The sequence below is a fragment of the Alnus glutinosa genome, chromosome 11, assembly GCF_958979055.1.
Source record: "Alnus glutinosa chromosome 11, dhAlnGlut1.1, whole genome shotgun sequence".
Lineage (NCBI taxonomy): Eukaryota > Viridiplantae > Streptophyta > Magnoliopsida > Fagales > Betulaceae > Alnus > Alnus glutinosa.
The window spans coordinates 21,978,639-22,003,423 of record NC_084896.1 but is presented as its reverse complement, the minus strand read 5'-3'; the positions used below and the strand labels follow the sequence as shown (position 1 = coordinate 22,003,423).

The 24,785-nt window shown below is 36.1% G+C and overlaps 2 protein-coding genes and 1 non-coding gene across 4 annotated transcripts; all 3 read right to left on the bottom strand.

Annotated features, from left to right (window-relative positions):
• Positions 1-4,276: 4,276 nt before the first annotated feature.
• Positions 4,277-17,163, bottom strand: LOC133881633 (phosphoglycerate mutase-like protein 1). Its single transcript, XM_062320607.1, is given in 11 exon segments — positions 4,277-4,756; positions 4,835-4,879; positions 5,349-5,468; positions 6,542-6,630; positions 6,785-6,859; positions 9,848-10,010; positions 12,316-12,395; positions 12,527-12,643; positions 12,645-12,712; positions 12,790-12,870; positions 16,922-17,163. Coding segments are annotated over 11 exon segments (1,140 nt in total). The 5' UTR covers positions 17,100-17,163; the 3' UTR covers positions 4,277-4,632.
• Positions 17,164-19,907: 2,744 nt separating this feature from the next.
• LOC133882371 (uncharacterized) lies at positions 19,908-21,695 on the bottom strand. Of its 2 annotated transcripts, none has more exons than XR_009902661.1 (3): positions 21,533-21,695; positions 21,160-21,210; positions 19,908-20,616 (listed from the first exon to the last, which is right to left on the bottom strand). XR_009902661.1 is itself a non-coding variant. In XM_062321519.1 (3 exons), the coding sequence occupies exons 1-3, from the start codon at positions 21,528-21,530 to the stop codon at positions 20,491-20,493; spliced, it is 324 nt and encodes a 107-aa protein (XP_062177503.1). In that variant the 5' UTR covers positions 21,531-21,695; the 3' UTR covers positions 19,908-20,490. The 2 variants fall into 2 exon arrangements, 1 of the variants encoding a protein (XP_062177503.1); XM_062321519.1 differs by having other exon boundaries at positions 21,384-21,695.
• On the bottom strand, positions 21,557-21,657 carry LOC133882953 (U6 spliceosomal RNA). The gene has a single exon (XR_009902769.1). It is a non-coding gene; the product is annotated as a U6 spliceosomal RNA (small nuclear RNA).
• Positions 21,696-24,785: the final 3,090 nt, after the last annotated feature.

Here is a 24,785-nt window from a genome sequence, read left to right as displayed (position 1 = left end):
AAGTAAAATTTAAACCATCTAAATTCAGTATTTGCTTTATCAAGGTCTTTTCTTTTTCTTTTTCTTTTTCATTTTTTTTTTTTTTTTTTTTTTTTTTTTTTTTTTTTTTTTTTTTTTTTTTTTTTTTTTTTAAGTAAACAGGCTTTCTCAAGAGGTTTGTGATACCCATAATGAGCATTTACTTGATAATCCACGAGAGACTGTTCAACAAGTCAACATTATTGGAATCATGAAATATAGTTTTCTTTTCATTATTTTACTAAAAAAAAGAAAAAAAGAAAAAAAAGAGAGTAAAGCTTCTGTTACTAATTGTAAAATTTAAAATGACAATTTTGACTAGATTTTAATTTAAGCGATTTTAAGATTGCCTGAAATATAGGACAGAAATGTTTAAGATTTAAACATCCTTCGGATGTCCTTAAATCTGCGATGATTCTCCTGCAAGACTATCGAAACAGTTTATGCTACAACAATACTAATGGACAAAAGCCGGATGTTTCTATAGTTAGTAAGTGTCAGGTATGGTTAGCTCCTCCTCCAAACTTCATTAAAATCAATTGGGATGCGGCTTTAAATTCTAGTAAAGGCTGTGCTGGTTTTGGCTTGGTGGCTAGGAATTGTAATGGTGATTTTTTGGCTGCCCAATGTATTGTGCACCCTCAGAATATTGAGGCGAAATCAGCATAAACCTTTGGCAGCTTTTTGGGCAGTTAGATTTTGTATGGAGATGAATTTTCGGGAGATTATCTTTGAGGGTGATGCGGCTCAAGTGATTGATGATATTTGCTCTCCTCTTCCTCGTCTATCTAAATCTGGCCATATTACTGAAAGTATTGCTCTTAACATTCTTCACTTGACATCTGCCAAATTTGTCCATGTTAAAAGGGAAGGAAATATGGTTGCTCATTGTTTAGCAAAATTGGCTGTTGACCAAAATTTGTCATCATGTTGGAGATTTGAACCACCGGCTTGTATCGTAGATTCTTTAGTTAGAGATCGTTTGCATCTCTAGATTCTATCTTGGAATCAACTTTGTATCTTCCAGTTTAAATGAGAAGTTTATTCTTCTGTTCAAAAAAAAAAAAAAAAAAAGGGTAATTCACAACTTTAAGGCCAAAACACCGTGGGTTATGTGATTTTCTAAAGGGAAAAATGTAAAATAGTTCCACGAGATTTTATTGATTTGCAATAAGTTCTTTGTAATTTTAAAATTTTTGAGAGCTCTACGTGATATGCAAAAATAATAAATTAGTCTCTATTATTAAATTTCGTAAATAAACTTGATGGATTTGTTTAATGTGCCACATCATATCTAATGAAATTACGACATGTGTCACTCATAATAGAAAGAATATATAAATATATAAAAACTCAAAATTTAGTAAAAATGGCCAGCCCCCATTTTTTTCAAAAATAAAAAAATAAAAAAATTTATTTTTAAATTTTAATTTTAATATTATTATTTTTTTGTTTTCTGTTTTTTTTTATTATTATTATTATAAGTGATGTGTATCATAATGTTATTGAATCTGATGTGGCATACTAACGGAACTGTCAATTTTTTTTACAAAATTTGATAATAGGGACTTTTTTTTTTCCTTTTTTTTTTTTTCATACCACAAGGAATTCTCATAACATTTTGGAACTACATAAAGCTTGATGCAAATCAGTGAAACCAGAACTAATTTTTTTCATTTTTTCTTACCACCTTTGGCGCCAACGGTCCACAAACCCAATTCTAAATAAGAACTTATTTTACTGTTTTACCCATGAATGGTACAGCTCGGAGAGGCAGGCTCTCACCGCCTTTGCCACCAACGGCCAAATAAGAGCATACTCTACCCAGTCACAAATCTAATTTAAAATAATAAAATATTTACTATTTTTTTTTAAAGACGAGTTGTCATTTTGTGAACAGTCTAACAATTAGTTCTTGAACTCGAAGAAGAAAAATTATACTGGTCAGACCCCTCAACCAAGGGTAGAGGCACCCTCTAAGGTGAGGATCCCTGCCCCCCACCCCAAAAAAAATTCAAAATCCTTTGAAAAAAGTTATTTTTTAAGGGTTAATCATATGATGGCCCTAGATAAAATGAAATTCAACACCCCCCCACCCCAAAAATTTTTTTACTCTACTAGTAAAAACTAGATTACATAGTAGAATGAAAGATGAGTTTCTAGCAAATCATTTGCTAGTTTATATTGAGAAAGAAATTGCTAAAGATTTCACTACAGAAATGATAATTGATAAATTTTATTCCATGAAAGACCTTTGTTGAGCATAATTCGAAAGAGATACAAAGTTCTTTTTTGGATTTTTTATTTTTATTTTTATTTTTTAACATGTCTATAGCAAACTAAAACACTTTTGTATTCGGAAGAAAATTTATTTTTAAAGATGATTTTATAGACATGTAACTTTTGTATACAGTACTTATGACTTAGTATGAAGTTTAGTTTAAGACTTATTTGTTTTTATTTTACACGCACACGCACATATAAAGGGATTATATATATATAGCCATATAGGGATTTGGACCCCCACAAAAAAAATTCCTGACTCCGCCCTTGCCCTCAATCCTAACCCGTTAACTTTGTGTTGAATCTGTCGCATGAAAAATTGCTGGCCCTACCTCTCATTAGCTTTATTGACCATTACATTCGGTCACTGTTGAAAGCAAGAGTCCATGACCAGTTAAGAATGAACTTAGAGCACTCTCATCAGGTTTCTTAAAATGGTTCTCTTTCCTATGTTTAGGAAAAATATCACAAAAAATACCAAAATCGCACCTCCAGCAGCTACCCTAATTTTGGGTTTTTTGGTTGGGAAGCACTGGTTTTTTGCTTCCCAACCCATTATTTTAATAAATAAAAAAACCGGCTCTCTCCTCTCTGTCCTCTCTCCTTTCCCCTTCCCGCGTCCGAAGATGACCGAGAAACAATTTCTTGCTGATTTTCCTTCACTTTCTCACCAAACAAACAAATAACCACCTTAATCACCACACAAAATCCACAAAATCCAACTACGAGAACAATCAGAAACAAAAAAAAAAAAAAAAAAAAAAAAAAAACCCCCAAATCCATGTCTCCCAAACAAAGCAATCAGATTATTCATTGGAAAAAATCGGAAAATAGGCTCTCCGTTAGAAAATTGGCTCTCCGTCAACCCACCGGAATTCAACCCCTGTTTCGTGTCTCTTCTGTCAACCCACTGAAAATTCGACCCTTGTTTCGCCGGCAACGACCCAACAGAGATCCATCAGAGACGACGTCGTATTGTGGTTCTGCACCCCTGAATCGTGATCGGTCTCCGACACCATCGACAATGAATCCACATCCATTGCTTCAATCCATGATTCGAGCCCTACCTTAGAGATCGGAGCTAAAATTTTCGCAAAATCACATTCCTAGAATTTCTGGAAGAGATTTCTGAGTTGGTTTTGAGAGAGAGGATGGAGAAGATGAAAGACGAAGGTGATGGGTTTTGCCTTTTGAGAGAGAGAGAGGACAGAGAAGATGAGAGGAAGTTTATGGAGAAGACGAGAGAGAGGAGGAGAGAAAAAAAGAAAAAAGAAATAAAATAATAAAGAGAAAAAATAATAAAATAAGATAATGAAATAGTATTTAATTGATATGGAGAAAATTTAAGAAATTTATTGTGGGATGTTTTTTTATAGGAAAATAAAAAGTAGTTTTATTTTTTAAATATAGGAAAAATGGTAGGAAAACTGATGGGAGTGCTCTTAGCCTTTTATGTTTACAGTTTTGTTGGCTTATTGTTATGTTTTGGGTCTCAATATCATCAATGTTTGGGTAGGTTATGACAAACTAGGGCTTGGAATAGTTTCGCAACTAATAGCCCTTCCATGGGATGAAGCTTCTCTTTTGCATGCGGTGTGGCTTCTGTATTTTGAGGTATCAATTCTAATATATAATTATGGAATGAAGGACCCCCTTTGGAACCCTTTTCCGTTATCAATTAAAAAAAAAACAAATAATGGAATGAAGAAAAAACGCTTAAAACACGCCGCATCAGCTTTGGGGGGATAAAAGGTCAAAAAAAATATGGTAAATAGAACTACTCCTAAATATTCATCAGTGATTGGTTTAGACGTATTCACATGCTTTAAGGTTATATGTAATAACTAGCTCTTCCCTTCCACACCAACAGACTAGCACGAAACTTCATTAACCCTTTCGCACCATCATAGATCAACCCAAACACCTGCAGAGGTCAATTTCTTAATGACAACAAACATTCATCCAAACAAAACCATAGTGAAAACAGACAAGGTGTCATTCATGGCTGTAATAAGCAGGAGGTACAGGAAGGGCATGGCGAGGGAACGGGCATGAATCGGCCTAAGTTGCTCCGGGGCAGCTCTACTACAGTGCTCCTACCAACTAATGACCTAGTTCATCTAGGTTTCATTCAAAATTGAATCATTGTTCATCCCTTCTAAATTAGCCCAACTTCAAACCTCATTTTTAGGTTAAAATAAATTTCAAAGGCATTACCACAACTAGGAATGTAGAGTAAGAGAAGCCCAAGCTTCAAATAATGCTCTTAGCTTAGTATGGAACCTAGTTTTCCCATTTGCTCACCAATTCAACCTTGTAGCACTTCTTTGTCTATGTAAATCCAGAATCTGACCCTTCTTTCCCTAGTTCCTTCTCATCCACATCGCTAGGGAGATCCGGTCCAGAAGGAATCTTTCCTGGATAATTAGTTGTCGATTCATCTGAACCTATCATGCTGGAAAAAAGAAGAGAAGTTATAAGAATCTTGAACCTTAGAGATTCTCTTGCAAGTATGAAAGGTTCAAAAGCTCACCCTCGATCGACAATGACCATAGAACGAAGCTCGCAATTTGCAAAGCTGCAAGTACATGTTGCAAAAGTTATTTCTGATTCATGAATAAGGTAATAAAGTGAGACAATGATATGTGTCAACTAGATTTAACATCAAGCACCGGTTACTTTATATTTGAAGTAATTTACTTATAATTAATGCTCAACCCAAAAAAGTATTTTTTTTCCATGATAAGATATATATACACACATATTATGATTATTCAAGACAAAAGAGCATAAAGCATGATTTATAGCTCAAAGGGACCAAATATTTCAAATACTTTCTTTTCTTCATTTTTCTAGTCTTAAAGTTCAAACCTAGAAGCTAAAAAAAGACCCATGATATTTATATTGGGAAAAATGAAAGGGAAAAACTCACAAAGGGAATATTTATCCTATGTACATATGTCCAATTTACTAATCTACTGTTTCATGTTTAAAGGAGTGAGTCAATATATTGTCCAAATAATATAAAAGGCATCATGGATACTTACTGTTTGCATATTTCACTTTTCACCACCGGGTGACAATCATTTCCAAATGAACTTAGAGTGTGAAACAAGAGTCCACTATGGGTAACAATTGCTATCTCCTTCTCTTTTCGTGTCCATAGCCTGAGAAAAAGTATAAAGAAAATTTAAGGTTCCACGCAGAATCATTTCAAATCAAACAAAGAGAAAATTACACTATACCTCTCTAAATTATCATCTCTTTTGCAAGACACCTCTAATTAAACTACTACTTTCAGGACTTAGCACCCCAACTCGATACTTTCATGGCACTTTACACCCTCCATCAGATTTCAGCGTTAAAATGAACGGAAAGTAAATCACGCGACTTGCATGCACGAATCATTTTCTAACTTAAAATGTCCAACTTGCCCTTCAAAAAGATAGTACAGCTATGCGCTGCTTTAAGGGCAATTTGGACATTTTAAGTTGTAAAATGACACATGCAAGTTACATGAGCTACTTTCCATCCATTTAACTCTAAAGTCTGCCGAAGGATGCAAAGTGACATGAAAGTACCACCTTGGGGTGCTAAGTATCAAAAATAGTAGTTTGGAGGTGTTCGCAAAAAGAGTGATAGCTTGGGGGGTTAAATATAATTTTCCCTCAAATAAATACATGCTTGCAATATCTTAATAATGAAAATAACAAGGGGAAATTGTACAGCGAAGAAAAAACATTTATATCCAGAAGATTAATCCAAAATTTGTAACTTTACATAATTCTTGGGACCTATTGGCTCTTGACATTCAAGCCTCATACAAGTTATGAGAAACATGAAGAGCTCTTGAAAGATGTTTTGTTCATGTAAAAAATGAGATATTGATATGGCTGATAAGCTAGAAAGTTTGTAGTACGTCAAAGAATATAAGATTAGAGCTAGCAATAGCAACAAAGCATGCGACGTATTAAAGTAAACTTTGTGCTTTTACAAGTTAAACTTGATGACGATAGCGCATAGAGCACCATGTTAGCCACATAGTATTTAGTGAAGCACCCCATGGTATCCTCCATTCCAGAGAATCTTTAGGATAGGGAAATGAAAGGATACTGCAATAGAATAACAGGAAGTCCGACTTCCATGCAATATGTGGTTATTAAGGAACTATTTGAGTGTATATTAGTGCCTAACAGCACCAATACAAATCCAGAGTTCTATTGGTAAACAAGTACGTCACCAGTTCATGAACTTCAATCCCCTAGATGCAACTTCTTCCTTGGTCTCCCTTATATCGGCCTTCCATAATATATCCTCATCAGTTTCTATCTGCAAAGAAAATTGAATGTCATCAACCAGAGAACCCAAGGAAACAACTAATATTCACCTGAAACTGTTCTGCTACCAAAAAATGAAAGGCATCGTAAATGAAATTATAAACACTAGTTGTTTCTAGATAAACTTTACATATCTAAATACTTGCCAGTGAAAAATCAACCGCAGGAAAAAGGAACTGATAGTCACTGATATTCCTCCTTCTATCACAAGGGTGAACTCCCTGCAATCAGAGAGATACAAACAAAAATAGCTCTAGAGGTCAATACAAACCTACATGCAATATAATATTTCATTTATAGCTAGACAAAACAAAAATAACTTCAGATGTCATCCCAAAAGGCATTTGGAGATGGTCTGCTGTGAGGTCAGAGGCTCTTGTCCATACACGCTATATTCCAGATATTTCATTGACCCAAAAAGATTTTGTTACTTGGAAGCCTTCTAACTCAGGAATGCTCAGTTTATATGCCACCTGGAATGAGATCTTGGGTACCCAGCCAGTGGTGGCTTGATGGAGGTTAATTTGGTTCTCTGAATCTGTGCTAAATCAGCTTTCTAGCTGGCTCGTTATTCATAACGGAGTCACTGCCAGAGATAGACTTCTTCAGTGGGGATATTATGGTGATATACTTTATGTTCTTTGCAGAAGCAGTATGGAACGTACATACCATCTCTTTTATCACTATGGTTTCAAAATAAAATATTGGGCTAAACACTTTATTGGTACCTGCGGTTTGACAACTTTATTTTTTACTCCTTATACTTTAATTCGTATCACAAATGGTACCTGTGCTATGTGAAAAGACGAAGATGGTACCTCCGTCCATTTTTCCATCCAAAACTAACGTCTGGCCATGTCATCAGATAGGTGTCGGTGTAATAATGCGACACCTGTCCCCAGATGCAACGTCAACGCCACGTCAACGCTGACGTGACTACCATTTTTTTATTATTATTTTAAGAATTTTTTAAAAAATAAAATAAAATTCAGCCACCCCTTTGGGCCACATGCCACTCCCATTTTGGCCAAGGGGGTGGCCAATGCCAGTTTTGGGGGTGGCCGAAACCACCCCCATTTGGCTTGGGGGTGGCTCAGGCCAAAACCTTTTTTTTTTTTTTCTTTTCTTTTTTTTATCACTTTATCCCTTGGGGTGGGCAAGCCACCCCAAGCCAAATGGGGGTGGTTGGCTGGTGGTGCTGAGGGGTTGGTTTGTGGGTATGGTTCCATGGGGCTCTGTCCTGTGATCTTTTAGGATCGGCTTTGATGGAGCGTTGCTTCACCGTGGAAGCAAAATGTTTCTCTTTTTCAACTAAGGCAGGAGAACCTGAGCTTCGTTTGGAAGAGAGGAGGAAGGCGTTTGGGGGGTTCATTGTTTTGGGTGTCCAGGGCTCAGCGTGGTTGATGGCCACGGTCGAGAAGGCTTTGAAGGATCCAGGTTTGGATTTCGTCAAGTACTTTCGGGAGGATACAAAAGCTCTGATGGTTCGAGGGAATGGGAACAAGGCCGGCAGCTTCCTAGAGGTGGTAGCCTACGCTGTGGGTGGTCGGAAAGGGGCTATTTGGCTCCCTGAAGGCCGTGGTGGGTGGGGTTGGTCTCGGGTAGTGGGTGAGTTAAGAAAGCTGCTTTCTTTTCTCGGTTTAAAGGCTCGGTCACCGGGTGGTGGGATATCTTCTCCGGAGGGGACTCCGAAGGGGGGGGAGTTGAGCGAAGCTCTGGATTTTCTGGGAGCCACTGATGGGTCTCCGACGGGTATTAAGAAGGGAAAGGGAACTGGTTCTCCGTCGTTCATGGAGGTGGTGCGCTCGGGAGTTACCGCCTTTGTCTTGGGTTGTGGGTTGCAGGTCTCCGGTGCGGAATTCGGGTTGGTGCGATTTGGAGAAGAAGCCGCCACCAGTGGGTTGCTCCGTCATGGAGAAGTAAGCGACTGGTCCCCTGGGTAAGGACCGCCGTGTTGATGAGCGCCTTAGTTCCAGAGTTTGCGTCTGTTGTTCAGCTTGCGTGTCTGGGGCAGCCGATGTTGAGGGTGACTCTTCACTGCAAAGGGATAGCGTGTCAGGAGTGTTCGGGCAGATTTTAGAGATCCTTGGGCGCCTTTCCAAGGCTTTGTTTTGGGCTTGTGGGTCTTCGCATAGATTGGGCTTGAAGTCCTCTATTCGGCCTAAAAGAAGGTTGGGTTTTGCTGTGGGCCGGATGCTTAAGAGGTGCAAGTCTGCTTTCAAAGGGTCCCGGTTTCGAGCTGGGGCTAAGGTGCCTAAGCCTTTTGAGAGGGCTGCGGAATCGGGTCGTCTAGGTTTGGTTCAGCTTTCTTCCCCCCCGGAGGCGTCGACTTCGGCGGCCATCTCCGTTGAGCGGCCTTTGGCGGCGGTTCCAGGTCCAGTCGTTCAGCGATCTCTCATCCCGGAGGCTTTGTCTCCGGCGCCTTCTGTTGAGTGGCCGTCGGCGGCAGTTCCTGCAGGTCCCGTCCAGTCGCTCTCTGCTCCGGTCTCTTTTCCGGCGTCTTCTGGGTGGGACTCTTTCCTTTGTTTTTTAAAAAAAATCCTTAATATTTTTTTAAAAAATAATTTGGTAGCCACGTCAGTGCTGACGTGGCACTGGCATTGCATCTGGGGACAGGTGTCGCATTATTACACCAACACCTGTCTAATGACATAGCCAAAAGTTAGTTTTGAATGAAAAAATGGACGAAGGTACTATCTTCGTCTTTTCGCATAGCACAGGTACCATCTGTGATACAAATGAAAGCACAGAGGGCAAAAAATAAAATTATCAAACCACAGGTACCAATAAGGTGTTTAACCATAAAATATTAATAAACACTAAGTTTATTAGAAGTACAAAACATTATCCGGCCTAACAGAAATAAATGAAACATATTCCATGAATGGTCTCTGAATCAAGTTGAATAAGATAATTTTGACATTTGAGCAATTAAAATTACTGAAACCATGCCAACTAAAACAAACATTACATTAGAATAACTCCGAAACTATTTACACGGAAAGGTTGACTCTCTTGCCTATTAAAGCCAACACTTTCAACTTGATTCATACTCATAAGGTTTAACAGAAATCCTATAGGCATGATCTTGACGTTTCTACTCACCCCACAACTAAGTTATCTATCCATCAACTATGAGAGACTCTCTTCCGATGGAAGGCAAGTGTAATTGCAAGAAAGAAAAATATCTGAAATTTCACAAGGCATACCAAATGTTCTCGACAAAGTTCTACTGCTGCAATTGGTGGGCAGTTAAGACTTGAGATTGCAGCACGGCCACTGTTTCCTGCATTTGCCACCATTAGAGGCAGTACATCCATCCTATCTGTGTAACCCTCACCACCAAATACTCCAACAGCAGTTTGTATAGTCCTATAATCAGGTAACCATAAGTAAAAGTTTGCAACACTAATGATTGAAACACGTCTTATCAGGAAAAATAACTACAGGAACCAAAGTCATCTTCCAAAAGGAGAACCGATAAAACAAAAACATATTTTTATACATCCAGTGAAGTTTGTTTTGTAACTGATACAGTTAGCTAAAATTACATCTTAGTGACTCAAGTTCTAATAGATTCCATTTATGTAGCTTCAATGTTTGCTGGTAATAATTTATGACCAAACTAAATCCTCTTTAACTATAGACGAACCAAGTCCACTTAATGTATCAAAAAAAAACTTTTAAACAAACTAAATCTCAGGCTGCTCAAATAGTATCCATATGCTTATTGAATTTTCCATAAGTTAAATTAATTAAATAAATCCAATATAGCATGCATGAAATTATAGCTTTTCTCGTTTGACCCCGACTTCAACATAGAAACAGGGAATCTTTTGGCAATCCTCTTCTGCTAATTGGCCTACGGCTTTTGAAAAATTTATCAATAAAAATGGATCACCACTATACTAAAAGATATAGAACGAGAAAAGATAATTTCCATGTATCATGTTATGTTCTGTTGTATAAATTACATAAGTTTCGAGTTCAGTAAAATGTCTCACACATTGACATTATCCACTAGACAAAGGAGGTACATCACAGTATCCTTGGGGTTTCCTCTCCATATCCGTTGATAAAATTACAATTTAGCAGATATCATTACAGGTTTGGTTGTTTTGCGTCAAGATCTCAAGAATCACAAATTGTCAAAGAATGTAGCTTCAATCCCACCTCCATAGTCATAATGCAAATTCAAGACTCTCTTGACTCACAAGAGTTGCTAAGAAAATTTAAACTGTTTCTACTGCATACCCCCACCCTACCCACTAAAAAAAAAAAAAAAAAAAGAACAGGTTAATAATGTTGAACAAAAAATGACACGACCTTATTGGCTTTGAAGCTCCAAGTATTTACATCAAATATACAAACCCAAAAAACTTTCGGATCATACCGAGATAGAGACTTTAAACATCAGTACTTATGAGTCACTCTTGGACTGATTTGATCAATAACAGGTCAAACCACTGCATTGTCAAGGTACCTCCGGCTGCTGGCTTAAGTAGATATATTCTGAAATACCCATCTCCTTGAGAAATCTTCTCTTGAGATTTTCTAGCCCGTCCATGAGCTTGAAGAAAAATGAAATACATAATTGAAGCCCAGATAATGTACATGGAGACTTCATCCATCACATTGATTAAGAGTGTTTGGGCACATCCATTTTCAGACAAGGATTAAAACAATATTCAATATTCAATAGTGATATTCAATATTCTAACCGGGTTTTTATTCAAAAACCCATACCCGGATTCAAGTTGAATAAAATCCATGGGTCACTTTAATAAAGTTTGAATAGTTTGAATAAACCCATCATATATTTTTTTTAATTATTTTTTACCATACCAATCATTATACACAACTTTTCATACAATCCAATCATTTCCAATTATTTTATACTATTATAAAACACTTTTTTAAAACCCATCATATATTTTTTATTATTATTTTTTACCATACCAATCATTATACACAACTTTTCATACAATCCAATCATTTCCAATCACTTTATACTATTATAAAACACTTTTTTCCAATCTTCCAAATTCAACACCCAAACACATATTCAAAAGAATCTAAATTATATTCAACATCCAAACACATTTTCATTGCCTTGAAATCCGTGATCAGATTCTGAATATTATTCATATTCGAAATATTCGATACCCAAACGCACCATAGCTCTCCAGAAATGTATATCTTCGTAACTGGTGGAAACATGACCAAAGTCTATGAATCTCATTGTAAAATAAAAGACAAGAATTTACTGTTGGACATGAAAATTACGGTTATGATTGACAATGAAGTCAATGTCCAAAAGTCAAAATTTGAGCAGTTTTTCCAGCTGTAGCAGCATCATTTATAACACAAACAAAACTGCAACATTCGGAACAACAATTTATAGGGCAACATCCAAAACCAATCAGGAAAAGAGAAAGTGAAATCAAGATAAATGTTTGCACTTCAGTTCCAGTGACAAGAATTCCAAACTATCTTCAGCCAAAATTACCAGAGACCAATTAAAATAAAAGCATTCTGCCCAAGCTGCTCAGAAATGCATATGACTCGAAGAAAACCCACAGAAGTATGACAAACTGTTTCTGGATTGAAACACAGACATGCGACAAGATATAAACAAACAGCTATCAAGAGGACTACAAAATGACAACATCAATACCTCATCAAAGGGGATGTAATGACTAATTCAATCCTCTTGGAAAGCCCACTGGCATGAACATGCTTTCGTAAATTATCAATCTGCAACAATAGCAAAAAAAACTCATACAATATTTCTCTCATGGAAGTATTACATTCTTTCTAGCAAGTGGAAAAAATTTGGAACTACTTTACATGGAATCTGGATAAACATGTAATGACTTGCTTTATACCTGCTCCCAGCCTAGTGGAGTAAGGTGTGCATCAAAATATTCAGGACGCAAGTATGCTTTGTAGCTCTTATCTCCATCTACATTGTGGATCCCTTGTGCATGCCTCACCTGGATGTATTGGTTTTAAAAGACCACAATGCCTTGAGTTGCGAGCAAAAGCCAAGAAAGAAGGCAATCTTGAATGTCCTTCAGACAAAATGTATAGCAGCTTCAAATCCATGATGGACATTGTACATAATTGGGAAACAAATTTGGATACCAACCAGATGAAGAGTTTTGCATCGGTGCAATGGAAACAAACTTGGACCTCCACCACCATCCATATCTGCAACTGAACAAATTACCTTTCAAGTAAGAAACATGAAATACATGAGCATAAAGCAGTGTTAATTATTTGTAGGACTACAAGGAAAATATTATTTCAAGATAGTATATGTTCAAAATCACATATGCCATATTCATATATACGCTAGGAAATGACAAGCATTTCAAGATATATACGCTAGGAAATGACAAACAGAAGAGCGTGTTTAAGAAGAGAAACAACTAACTCGAGTCACTCAGAGATACCTTTTTTCTTTTTTTTTTTTGATAAGTAATTGCAATTTATTAAAAAGCGCAAAGGGGCGCAACCCTTATACACGGAAAGTATACAAGAGAACCCCTAAAAGGGACGAACAGAGAATAAATTTAAAAAGTCTACATAAGTAAAAACACTTAAACTATGATAGGGCGCTATCCAAAAATATAATGTATTGAGCAACCGCTTCCGTAGCTCCACCATAGATGTCTCTACATCATCAAACAGTCGAGCATTCTGCTCCCTCCAAATACACCACAGCAAGCATAGAGGAGCTAACCGCCAAGCCACTTTAGCATGACCACACCCAATCGCCGCCCCCCAACTATTCAACAACTCCAACACCGTTCATGGCATAACCCACTCAACCCCAAATAAAATAAGAACGTAGCTCCAAAGATCCCGAGCGACCTCGCAGTGAAGCAACAAGTGATCAATAGACTCCCCACTCTTCTTACATAAACAACACCACTCAATTACTATAACATTCCTCTTACGCAAGTTATCATGCGTCAATATTTTGCCCAAAGCAGCTGACCATACGAAGAAAGCCACCCTTGTTGAAGCCTTAACACGCCAAATATTCTTCCAAGGAAAATATGGAACACATGGGCCATCTTTCCTAATAAGCTCTTCGTAGAAGGATCTCACCTCAAATACACCTTTTTTAGAGGGATTCCACACTAACCTGTCACCCTCTCCATGTCGAGCCGAAGTGGAGTATAGTCGATCGAAGAAAGAAAAGACCATATCCATCTCCCAATCCTGGATTTGTCGCGTGAAGAGAACATTCCACTGAATTACACCATTATGAACCACCAAATTATCCACTTCGGCTCAGAGATACTTGATGAGCTTGGTCTCTATGAGGAGTCCGTGGGAGTAGTCTGCAGGCAAAGCAGAAACTTCGCTTAACTCTCGCTTGAGCGAGATTGCGGTAGTAGTTTCGCTCGAACTTCATTTGACAGTTGCTCAAGCGAGATGCAACACCGTCAAGCAAACTTTTGTATTCGCTGTAAACTTCCATTGTGAGGATACGAGAGAAAGAGAAAATTGAGAGCTTGTGAGAGTAAAAAAAAAAACTTGTATTCTTGTATTCTTTCATCATCATAATAAAATATTGCTGCAACTCCGTGGACGTAGCCTAAAGTTTGGGTGAACTACATTAAACTCTAACATTCTTGTGTGTGTGCTTGCGATTGTTCTCTGAGTTCTTGTGACCAATTTTTTTTTTTTTTTCATTTCCTAACAACTGGTATCAAAGATCCAGTTTGTTTTTGAGTGGGAACGATGGCAGTAGAAGATGGAAATGTCAAGATTGAGAAGTTAAATGGTATAAATTTTGGGTTTTGGGAGATGCAAATTGAAGATTATTTGTATCAGAAAAATCTAAACTTGTTTTTGATAAGAAACCAATCTCATTAAAAAAGCGTAAAACACCCCTTAGTACAATGGGAATATACAAATGAAACACCTAAAAGAGAGAGAAAAGCGAGCGAGAAAGGTAACAAAATTAAAAGACAAAGGGCGGACATAAGCTGTAATATAAAAGTACAATGTAAGGTAGAACGATGATAGAATCTCTTTCAAGGTACTTTCCAAATCCTCAAAGCTCCTATTGTTTCTTTCCCTCCATAAACACCAAAAGAGGCAAATAGACATCATTTTCCAAACCATAGCGCTTTGTGGCCTTCCAGAGGACCACCAACAAACAAGCAAGTCGATAATCCGTCTGGGCATAACCCAAGACATCCCGAAACAACTGGAGAGATAACTCCACAAAGCAGAAGCCACGTCGCAGTGAAGAAGAAGATGATCCACGGACTCCCTAGTCTTCTTACACATATAGCATTTGTTTATCACAATAACATGCCGCTTCCTAAGGTTGTCTAGGGTAAGGATTTTGCCAAAATAATTATAGGAAAGAAGCTAGAAGGGATTAAAGATGAAGAATGGGCACTCCTTGATAGATAGGCGTTGGGGGTTATTAAATTTGACTCTTGCTCACAATGTGGTTGTCAATATTGCACCGGAGAAGACCATGGCTGATCTCATGGCAGCCCTCTCAAAATTGTATAATAACCCTTCAACCTCGAATAAAGTTTATTAAATGTGAAGTTTGTCCAATCTAAGGATGGCAGAAGGTGCTTCGGTTGCTGATAATTTGAACAAGTTTGACAATGTCACAGCTTGGTTGAGCTTTATAGAAATAGAATTTGATGATGAGATCAGGGTGTTGATTCTCTTGTATTCTCTACCAAAAATCTGGAGCAGTACCGTAACAGCGGTGAGCCTTCAGGGAATTCAAACTAAAGTATGATGATGTTCGGGGCCTGATTTTAAGTGAAGAAATTCATAGGAGGGAATTGGTGGAAATATTAGCTCAGCTCTCAATATCAAGGGTAGGGGTCTGAGAGAAACTCAAATCGTGGTAAATAAAAAAAAAAAAAAAAAAAAAAAAAAAAAGAAAGAAAGAAAGAAAGAGAAATTTTCTTTGGAGAGCTGACATAGAATTAAGTGATAATAAGGAATTTGAAAACTATCTTTATTTCTTGTCAGAAACCATGAGCAATATGAAATCAAGAAACATTGGATAGAAATAATGCCCCACAATTGAGAAGCGCAGCAAGAGATGTCCTTTTATTGAAAAGGCCATTACAGTTATTAGTCAAGTGAAGAACGCAGTAACCACAGCCATAAGTTGAATGACCAAACTAATAAAAGAAAAGAAAAATGTTATGGCAGCTGGAGCTAAAAGAATTTGGTTTCTTCTAAAAGCAAGGACTTGAAGATGTAGCCCACCAAATACAAGGTGAAAGTATACTAAATGCACAAACAGCTCAACAAAGTATCTTGTTCAGAGCAGAGTCCATAAGCATCAATTCTAAGAATGACAAAAACAATCCAGGAGAAATGAAGGGGCAGCTGTCAAACGAAAATCGAGGCAAAGGGGTTAAAATCTCAGAAACAAACTGAGTTAGCAGCTATAGAAGAGTAATAGTGTTATTCTGTGAAGGTTCCTTCACACATCCCAAGCAGGGCCTATCCATGTTTTCAATCGACTCAAGTGCCAGAGCACTGAATACTGTGATAGCGTATTAGCCTCAACCAACATGCGAAATTTTTTACATGGTTGGCTTTTATCGAACGCTCCTTATTTCCCCTTTTGTAAAATGTACATGCTTTCACAACCTTCCAAAGTTGACATGATAGTAGAGGTAATCTGGTTAGTAGGTACTGAAAGCATCTAAAGGTCCACAACATTTTAAAAATCATGCCTCAAACGTATGCTCTTCACAGCATTTCCAATACTTTTCCCACCATTGCCAGCAATTACTTCTTCCTTTTTAATTTCAATTCCCCAAAATTAACAGCCCACAAGCTCTCATGAAAATGTAGTTAATCAATTACAACTTGATACGAAGCATATATGACTAGAAAGAAGATCTACAGTTATTAAACAAATGAGCTTTAGAAATCATATATATACTGGACAAGTCAAAAACAATCTGGTCAGGTAACAACAACTCTCCTAAATGAATTGCACAAAAAAGAAAAGAAAAAAACCATAAGAATCCCATAACCTTCAATCAAATTATAATATACCACTCAAACCTTTACAGATCAAGAAAACCAAAACATCATCTCAGTCACATGGGAATTTCACAATGATCCTCCTTCCTCCTGCTATAGCAACTTAAATACAAACAAACTAAAAAAAAAACACCCATATGGGCCATATCAAATAATTCAAAAAATCGATCAAAACCCATATGTATATACATGTTTTTGTTAGAGTGAGCATTAGGGTATACCGGGGGGAGAGGAGAAGCAGAGGGCAGAGAGACGAGATCGAAGTGGGTATGACTGAAACTGAGACTGAGACTGAGACTGAGACCTGTGGAGAACGCAAGCGGAGGAAGGAAGATATCTTAGAAAATTCCCACTGCCATCATTTCTGACAGGACTAATATTAACAAGAGAAATGCTCATGGGTGGTGCTCCGCTGTTTCTTTGTGGCCTTTTGGTTTCTTGCCTTTGTAGACGAGCGTTTTTTTTTAAAGAAAAAAAAATTAAAAAAAAAATAAAAATGGAAGCTGTCAGCTTAGACTGTCTGTCGAGTGTCGACGTCTCTGAGGTCTGTTGATTTGTCTGTACTGCCCCTGATTGGTAGTGGTCTTGGATTCTTCTTGCATTGCCACTTGCTTCACAGGATAGTTGAAGGGTATTTCCGTCTTTCAAAAAATGTGAGGGTACCTATTTATTTTGGCAGGCGAATCTCATTTTGCGTATCATTATTGTCTATGCCCATGCGAAGACCGAATTACACTAATAATTAAAAAACTAATAAACATTCGCATTTGAGAACTGATTCCTGCACAACAGGTTGTACATAATTTGTATACAATTTACTCATATGGGTGGGACCTATCCACTCACATAGATCCTACCAATGTGAGTGCACGGAGCTTTTCCCTTCACATTTTCCTCTGCTCGGAGCAGGTTTAAAGAGATTAACATCATTTATAATTAGAGAAACGCTAGACATCTTTCTAGTGTTTTTTTAGTGTCTATTTTAAATAACTTGATAACATGTATGTAATTTTTTTAATTACATTTATGTCTTTTTAGATGAACACTAAAAAGAGGTCTAACATTCCTCTTATAATTATTTGTCTGAATATAAAAGAATTTGAGCCGGTGATTATGAAAAACTATTTACGAAACTTATCTAACTAAATAAAAATTGAATTATTCAATTATTTATTTGATCAAGTAAATTTTATAAATAATCTTTCATAATTACTTTTTCTAATTTTTTCATATCCATGCAAATAATTATACGGTATTCTTATGGGATCGAAATGTCTGCTGACATCTGACGTGTGACTAAATACTCTGTATCTATCCGTTTTTGTTTGACTGTTTCAAACTTGACAAATAATTTCAGAAACTCTTTTTCTGTTGGTGTTTCACAAAATTACCCTTTCAAAGATTTTTATAAAGTTTGATATTTCTTTTTGATGGTACAGTGGATCGCACTGTGGTCTTCCGACGATGAATAACAAAAGAGAAATGATTCCTACACTCATTTTTTACAACTCCACAACAAGTTGATGTGGCTGGTAATATTTTATTATTTTTTTATAAAAAGAAAACAAAACAAAACAAAATAAAAATAATAAAATATTACAAGCCACATCAACTTGTTGTGGGACTGTTGTAAAAAATTAGTGTAAAAATCATTTCTCATAACAGAAAGAGGGTGCAGACCCTAAACAGGTCCCACAGCCGAATGAGTATTGGCTGACGGAATTGCAGCCAATTATGGCATTCAATGAAAGAGGGCTATGATAGGATCCACCTGCCCAAACAGGGAGCTCCACATATCAGACTGTCTAGGCACCTATCTAGGCACCTGCCAAATGGATGGATCCTATCAGTCACTTAATAGCAGCCAATCCAGATCCCCGGCAGCAATCTATGTGGAGGCTGTCATGCGGATCTTTATTCCAAGTTTCATGCCCACGTAGGCCTTCAAGATCAAATGCAGCCAACCATAACTATAATTTCCATATCCAAATCTTGATCTTTGTCATCATCATCTATTAAAATAAAAGGAAAATTATAAGAACAATCAAAGTAAGGTTTAGCTAGCTCATGAGAAGAGAAGCTAAAAAGAATAATATTATAGTGGTCTAGGAATAAAACTTCAGAAGCACCTTCTTCAGCAAGCAAACTCAAAGGCATAATAAACAAGTTCTGCTTCCAAGCATGAGAGCTCTGTCAATAAGGATAAAAGAAAGATATGGGGAGGCATGAGAAGCCAGGGCAAAACCAGTTTGAAATAATTTCAACGGGTTAACGAATGCATACATGAGCACTACAACATCAAAGAGCAGATTGTTAAATATTGAAAGTGCAATATGCTTCTTGCTTCGTACCATCGATCAACGGCATTTTCATGAAATAAAATTCGAAAATAGGAAGACAGGAAGAGACACCCCCCTCATAAATAAAAAATCATAAGCACTCATGCAAAAGAAGTTCATTCCTAGAACATGATTTTAGAAACATGCTTCATGTGATGATGATGAAAGATGTAGCAGAAAAGGAGCATATATGCTTCTAATTGATATCACCTATCCCACTCTTTTCACAACTATGCCTTGTGTAAAGTATGCAGTTCCATGACCCAGGGGAAGAACTGAAGAAGTGAATTACAATTTTTTTTTTTTCTCAAAAACATAAAGAGAATCCAAACTTTTACTAAATCCCCCAAATGAATACACAAAAGGGAAAAAGGATTACCCAGTTCAAGATCATAAAGTATAAGGGTATATACCCTGTCAGCATTTCTCTCCTACTTGATTTCTCTTTTCCTCTTAAGTGATCTTTCGTGTTTTTTTTTTTTTTGGTCCTTTTTTTCTGTTATATTCATAAATTATGTTCATGCTGTTTCAAGGCTTATATGTTGGTGAATTGCCTCAAATAAAGCTTTTCCCTGCAAAGTTTCACAATACCTTCTTTTCTTCTTCTTTTTTTGTGATAAGTACAAAGTTTGACAATACTACAGCCAAATCAAGCAACTTTTATATTTGTTTCCTTCATTTTTTTTTTCTTCTTTTCAATTTCATAAAAATAAATAAATAAAGAAAGAAAGAAGTGAAATTCAGAGAATTAACAACTCGAAGGAGCCAATTTTAATTACTAACCATATGCATATTATAAGAACAGAAGAAAATACAAAAAAGCAAAAACAAAAACTTTACATATGCATATACATGAATATAAACAGTGGGACTCCGTGAAAGAAAATAAGGGGAAAAGACTCATTTTTCAATTAATGACGCAGATTTTTTTAAATATGTATGGGTTAACATGAGCATCCGAAGAAATCAAACGCTATCTTAAATTAATCATCAAATTTCTTCCAGGAGAACAACCCATAAGATTCCCGGCTTCTAGACTAGCTACCGCAAGCCTTGCCCTACCCAAAGCTGATTCAACCTTTGAAGTTAAATGTTATGACCCACAAAATATATTCTAACTGCTTCTCTCCCCATGCCAATGGCCAAGGCCCCATTATGCATTTATGCAACCTCCTGGACTTCTTAACATTCTCAACCCATCATCACACTATATACTTTCTTCTTTTCCTACATTGCACCTTCCAGAACTGTTCTAACAGTAAATTTTTCCTACGCACTTATTATACACGTGGGATATTGCTCATACAAAATGTCTAGTCCGGCAGTCCCAATATATTATGTGTGATCTTAACACTTTAATCACTCAAGCATCCTCTAACAACTGTGCAACTTACACATACCACTCAAAAAAGTACCAAGAAATGAAAATAACTGATGACATTGTGAACATGCTATGAATAAGGAAAGGGAAAGAGACATTCCTTGTGCCATGGATGTGGCTTTATCTGTGAGAACTTGAATTCAGAATAATTTGGATTCATGCACTTTATCACCTCCCTGGTTTGAGTTCCCAAAACCTGCACAGAAGTTTAAATTTCACGAGATAATAATTCAGGACTTTTTTAGAAGTTCCTAAATACTTAGACTGCAAAAATTTTCAAAAAGAGAAATGATATGTGGATGTATCATAAGAAAATATGTGTTTTGGAACTTTTTTTTAACAATTAAAGTGTCTATTTTATAGTTTCATAATGGTGAAAGCACTTGTACTCCTTTGTTTCCTGTTTCCATTTGCCAAAAACACAAGGTCAAAAGCCTTTAGCTAAAATTACAAGAGTTGGATCATCAAACATCAAGCATCTCTATTTTTGTTAAAACAAAAAATTATCTACAGAAAACATTAGAATTCCCTGAATCAATGGATCCCCAGGATGGCAGGATGGCCAAATTCAACAGAAATGTAAAGTCTAAGAAATAGTTCAAAACCAAGTCCTTATCTTTTTGTTTGATAAGTGTGGAATTTTTATACCGAAGAGTAGCCAAAATCAGAATTCCAATATGTGCATAGTAAATAGTATATTCTCAAAGACACGTGGAAAAAAATGTAAAATTAATCCCACCTTGATGATCTCAACTAGTTGATCAACTCCACTTTCACCAGGAAACAAAGGCTGAAGATAAGTTGGATTAAAAACATTAGGGACAGAATATACAAGGCAACAGCAAAAACAGGTCTAAGAATCCATATAAATTCGAATATTGTCTTGAACAGATGGAATAAAATGCAAACACAGTTCAGTAGAAATAAGCATAATGACAGGAACCCAATTCGAGATTCTCACACCCATTTCATCAAACAAGCACTATGCTTGCCACGAATTCGGATCAACGAAGAGTTGCAGCCAGTCGCGGTGCCATCAGGGCTCAAAATTGGACACAAACCTCTCAAAACACCGAAAATTTTGATCGAGAAAACAAAACCCAGAACCATACCTTGATTGATTTTGAAGGAAAAAAAAAAATTTGGACCATTTCTCGATTTATGCGTGTCATCCTTGCGCAGGGGCCATGCTAATCTTCTCTGTATCGTTCCAATTTTATCGGATGTCCCGAAGGACAAACTCCTCTGTTCTGCTCCCCGTTATAAACTCATCTTCACTCTTGCAACTGAACGATGTGGTACTAGTTGGCTCTGAACTAAAAAAGTACTTACAAATTGGGCCGGTAAACGTCTTAAATTAGGCCTGGCCCAAGTATTCGAAATTTTGGGCCTCTATGGGTTCATTTACAATTACTCTTGAGCGATAAGTCAGGATAGGCATTAAGATGCAAATTTTATGGGTCTTTATTTTATTTTATATTTTGATATTTGTATTTTGTAGTGAGTAAAATTTATAATTTATTCCAATTTTATTTTTATTTTTATTTTTATTTTTATTTTTATTTTTATTTTTATTTTTATTTTTTTAATAGAGATCAAGCCTATATATAATGAGTTGGTCCCACGACCAGTTGTTGATTTCTTTTTTTTTTCTGTTATACTTTTTGTAAAAAAAAAAAATTTATATTTTTGAATTAAAAATAAGGGTTAAATAGGCTAGACACTCATGTGCTTTACGAACTTTATTTTTTGCCCCCTCAGTTTTGTTTTGTATCAAAATTGGTATCTGTGGTATAGGAAAATATAGAAATAGTACCTCTGTCCAATTTTTCGTCCAAAACTAACGTCCAGCCACATCATCCTACAGGTGTCGGCGTACATGCGTGACACCTGTCCCCGTGGCACACCTCAGCGCTGACGTGGCTACCCTTTTTTTATTATTATTTTAATGATTTCTTATATATACAATAATAATAATAATAATAATATAAATAAAAAATAAAAAATCTGGGGTGGCTGTTAGCCTGCCACCTCCATTTTGGCCAAGGCAGCCACCCTCAATGTACCATTTCTGATACGTATTCAAACCATAGGGAGCACATCATGAAATTTATAAAACTACAGGGGTATATATGGAAAAAAAATTTGTGTTTAAGTAACAAACATTTAGTTATTTTTTGGGTTATATCAATTGACCACGCATATAATTTTGTGTTTCCAATTGTTACACACGACTGATTGTGTTTAGTTTTGTCTTCTTTTTTTTTTTAAGGGTTCAATTCTTATCAACATGTTATTTTGATACATGACAGGCATACATGTTACTTTTTGTTCAAAACAAGCATACAAAATATTATTTGTGTATAAAGTATCATTTATGATATAATTACAAAACTAAAATACATTTCTGATACTTATTAAAACCACATGGGGCACATCATGAAATGTATAAAACCATAGGGGTATATATTGGAAAAAAAAATTGTGGATTTTAATTTTAAGGTCTTTTTCTTCTTTTTTTTGAAAAAAAAAAAAATTATAGCGGTGGCTTAGCCACCCCTTTGGGCCACATGGGATGGCCAAATCACCCCATGGCCAAAATGTGGGTGGTCAGCCACCCTTAAGGGCCAAAGTGAAAAATAAAAAAAATAAATAAAAAAAAAAAAGTTTTGGCCCTTGAGACCACTCCCATGGGCCACGCCCACCCCCATACCCCTAGGCCAAATGGGGGTGGCTCCTTTTTTTCTTTTTTCTTTTTTCTTTTTTCTTTTTTTTTTCACTTTAGCCCTTGGGGGTGGCCGGCCACCCACATTTTGGCCAAGGGGTGATTCAGCCACCCCATGTGGCCCAAAGGGGTGGCTGGACCACAGCTATAATTTTTTTTTTTAAAAAAAAAAAAAACATTAAAATTAGAAACTACAATTTCTTTTTCAATATATACACATGTGGTTTTATACATTTCATGATGTGCCCCATGTGGTTTTAATAAGTACCAGAAATGGTATTTTAGTTTTGTAATTATATCATAAATGGTACTCTATACACAAATAATATTTGGTATATTTGGTATGCCTGTTTTGAACCAAAAGTAACATGTATGCCTGTCATGTATCAAAATAACATGTTGATCAGAATTGAACCCTTCAAAAGAAAAGAAAAGAAAAGAAAAAAGAAAAAAGAAAAAAAAAAAAAAAAAAAAAAAGACAAAACAAAACACAATCAGTCATGTGTAACAATTAGAAACACAAAATTATATGCGTGGCCAATTGATATAACCCAAAAAATGACTAAATGTAAACAACGTTGATTGCTAATTACTTAAACACAAATTTTTTTCTCATATATACCCTTGTAGTTTTATAAATTTCATAATGTGCCCCCTATGGTTTGAATAAGTATCAGAAATGGTACCTTGAGGGTGGCTCAGCCACCCCCTTGGCCAAAATGGGGGTGGCAGCCACCCCAAATTTCTTTTTATTTTTATTTTTTTTATTTTTATTATTGTATATATAAGAAATCATTAAAAAAAAAAAATGGTATCCACGTCAACGTTGAGGTGTGCCACGGGGACAGGTGTAGCGCATGTACGCCGACACCTGTAGGATGACGTGGCTGGACGTTAGTTTTAGACGAAAAATTTGATGAAGATACAATTTCCGTCTTTTTCCATACCACAGGTACCAATTTTGGTACAAAACAAAACTGAGAAGTCAAAAAATAAAGTTCGTAAAGTACAGGGGCCAAATATGTATTTAACCCTAAAAATAAATTTATACTTTTATAAATTTTTCAAAGATATAAATGACATCTCACTTATTTACCGTTTGATTTAATTCTATAAACCTAGAGATAAGTGAAGTTTCCAAAAACTGTCGGGTATTTGTTTTGGGTCCATATTTTCATCCTTTAAGCCCAACTTTTTTATTTTCTAACCCTAAGGTTCAAATTACGAATTTCTTAACTCTAGTTCAGGTTAAGATGTTACATTTGCCCACCCTCAAGGGCTATTGAAGTTGCCTTGGCCGCCCTTCAGCCAGCAATAAAGAGTGGCTCGAGCCACTCCAATTTTTTGTTCTTATTTTTACTTTTTAAATAATATTAATGAGGTATATGCGACAAATAACAGTTATTAATTAGTTTGACGTATCTCTATGTTAAAATTATGAACAGAAGTACCACATGCTATTAGAGGCAATATAGATATAATTACGATTAATTTTTGAAACAAAGCTGGCTATTTGATATTACTTTTACTAAAAAAGTAATCAACTATTTTTTTCTTATTATATATAAACTAAGAACATTTCTATATAATTTTTTTTTATTAGGAATGACAATTTGTATTAGCGTGTCCGGTTCAATTCA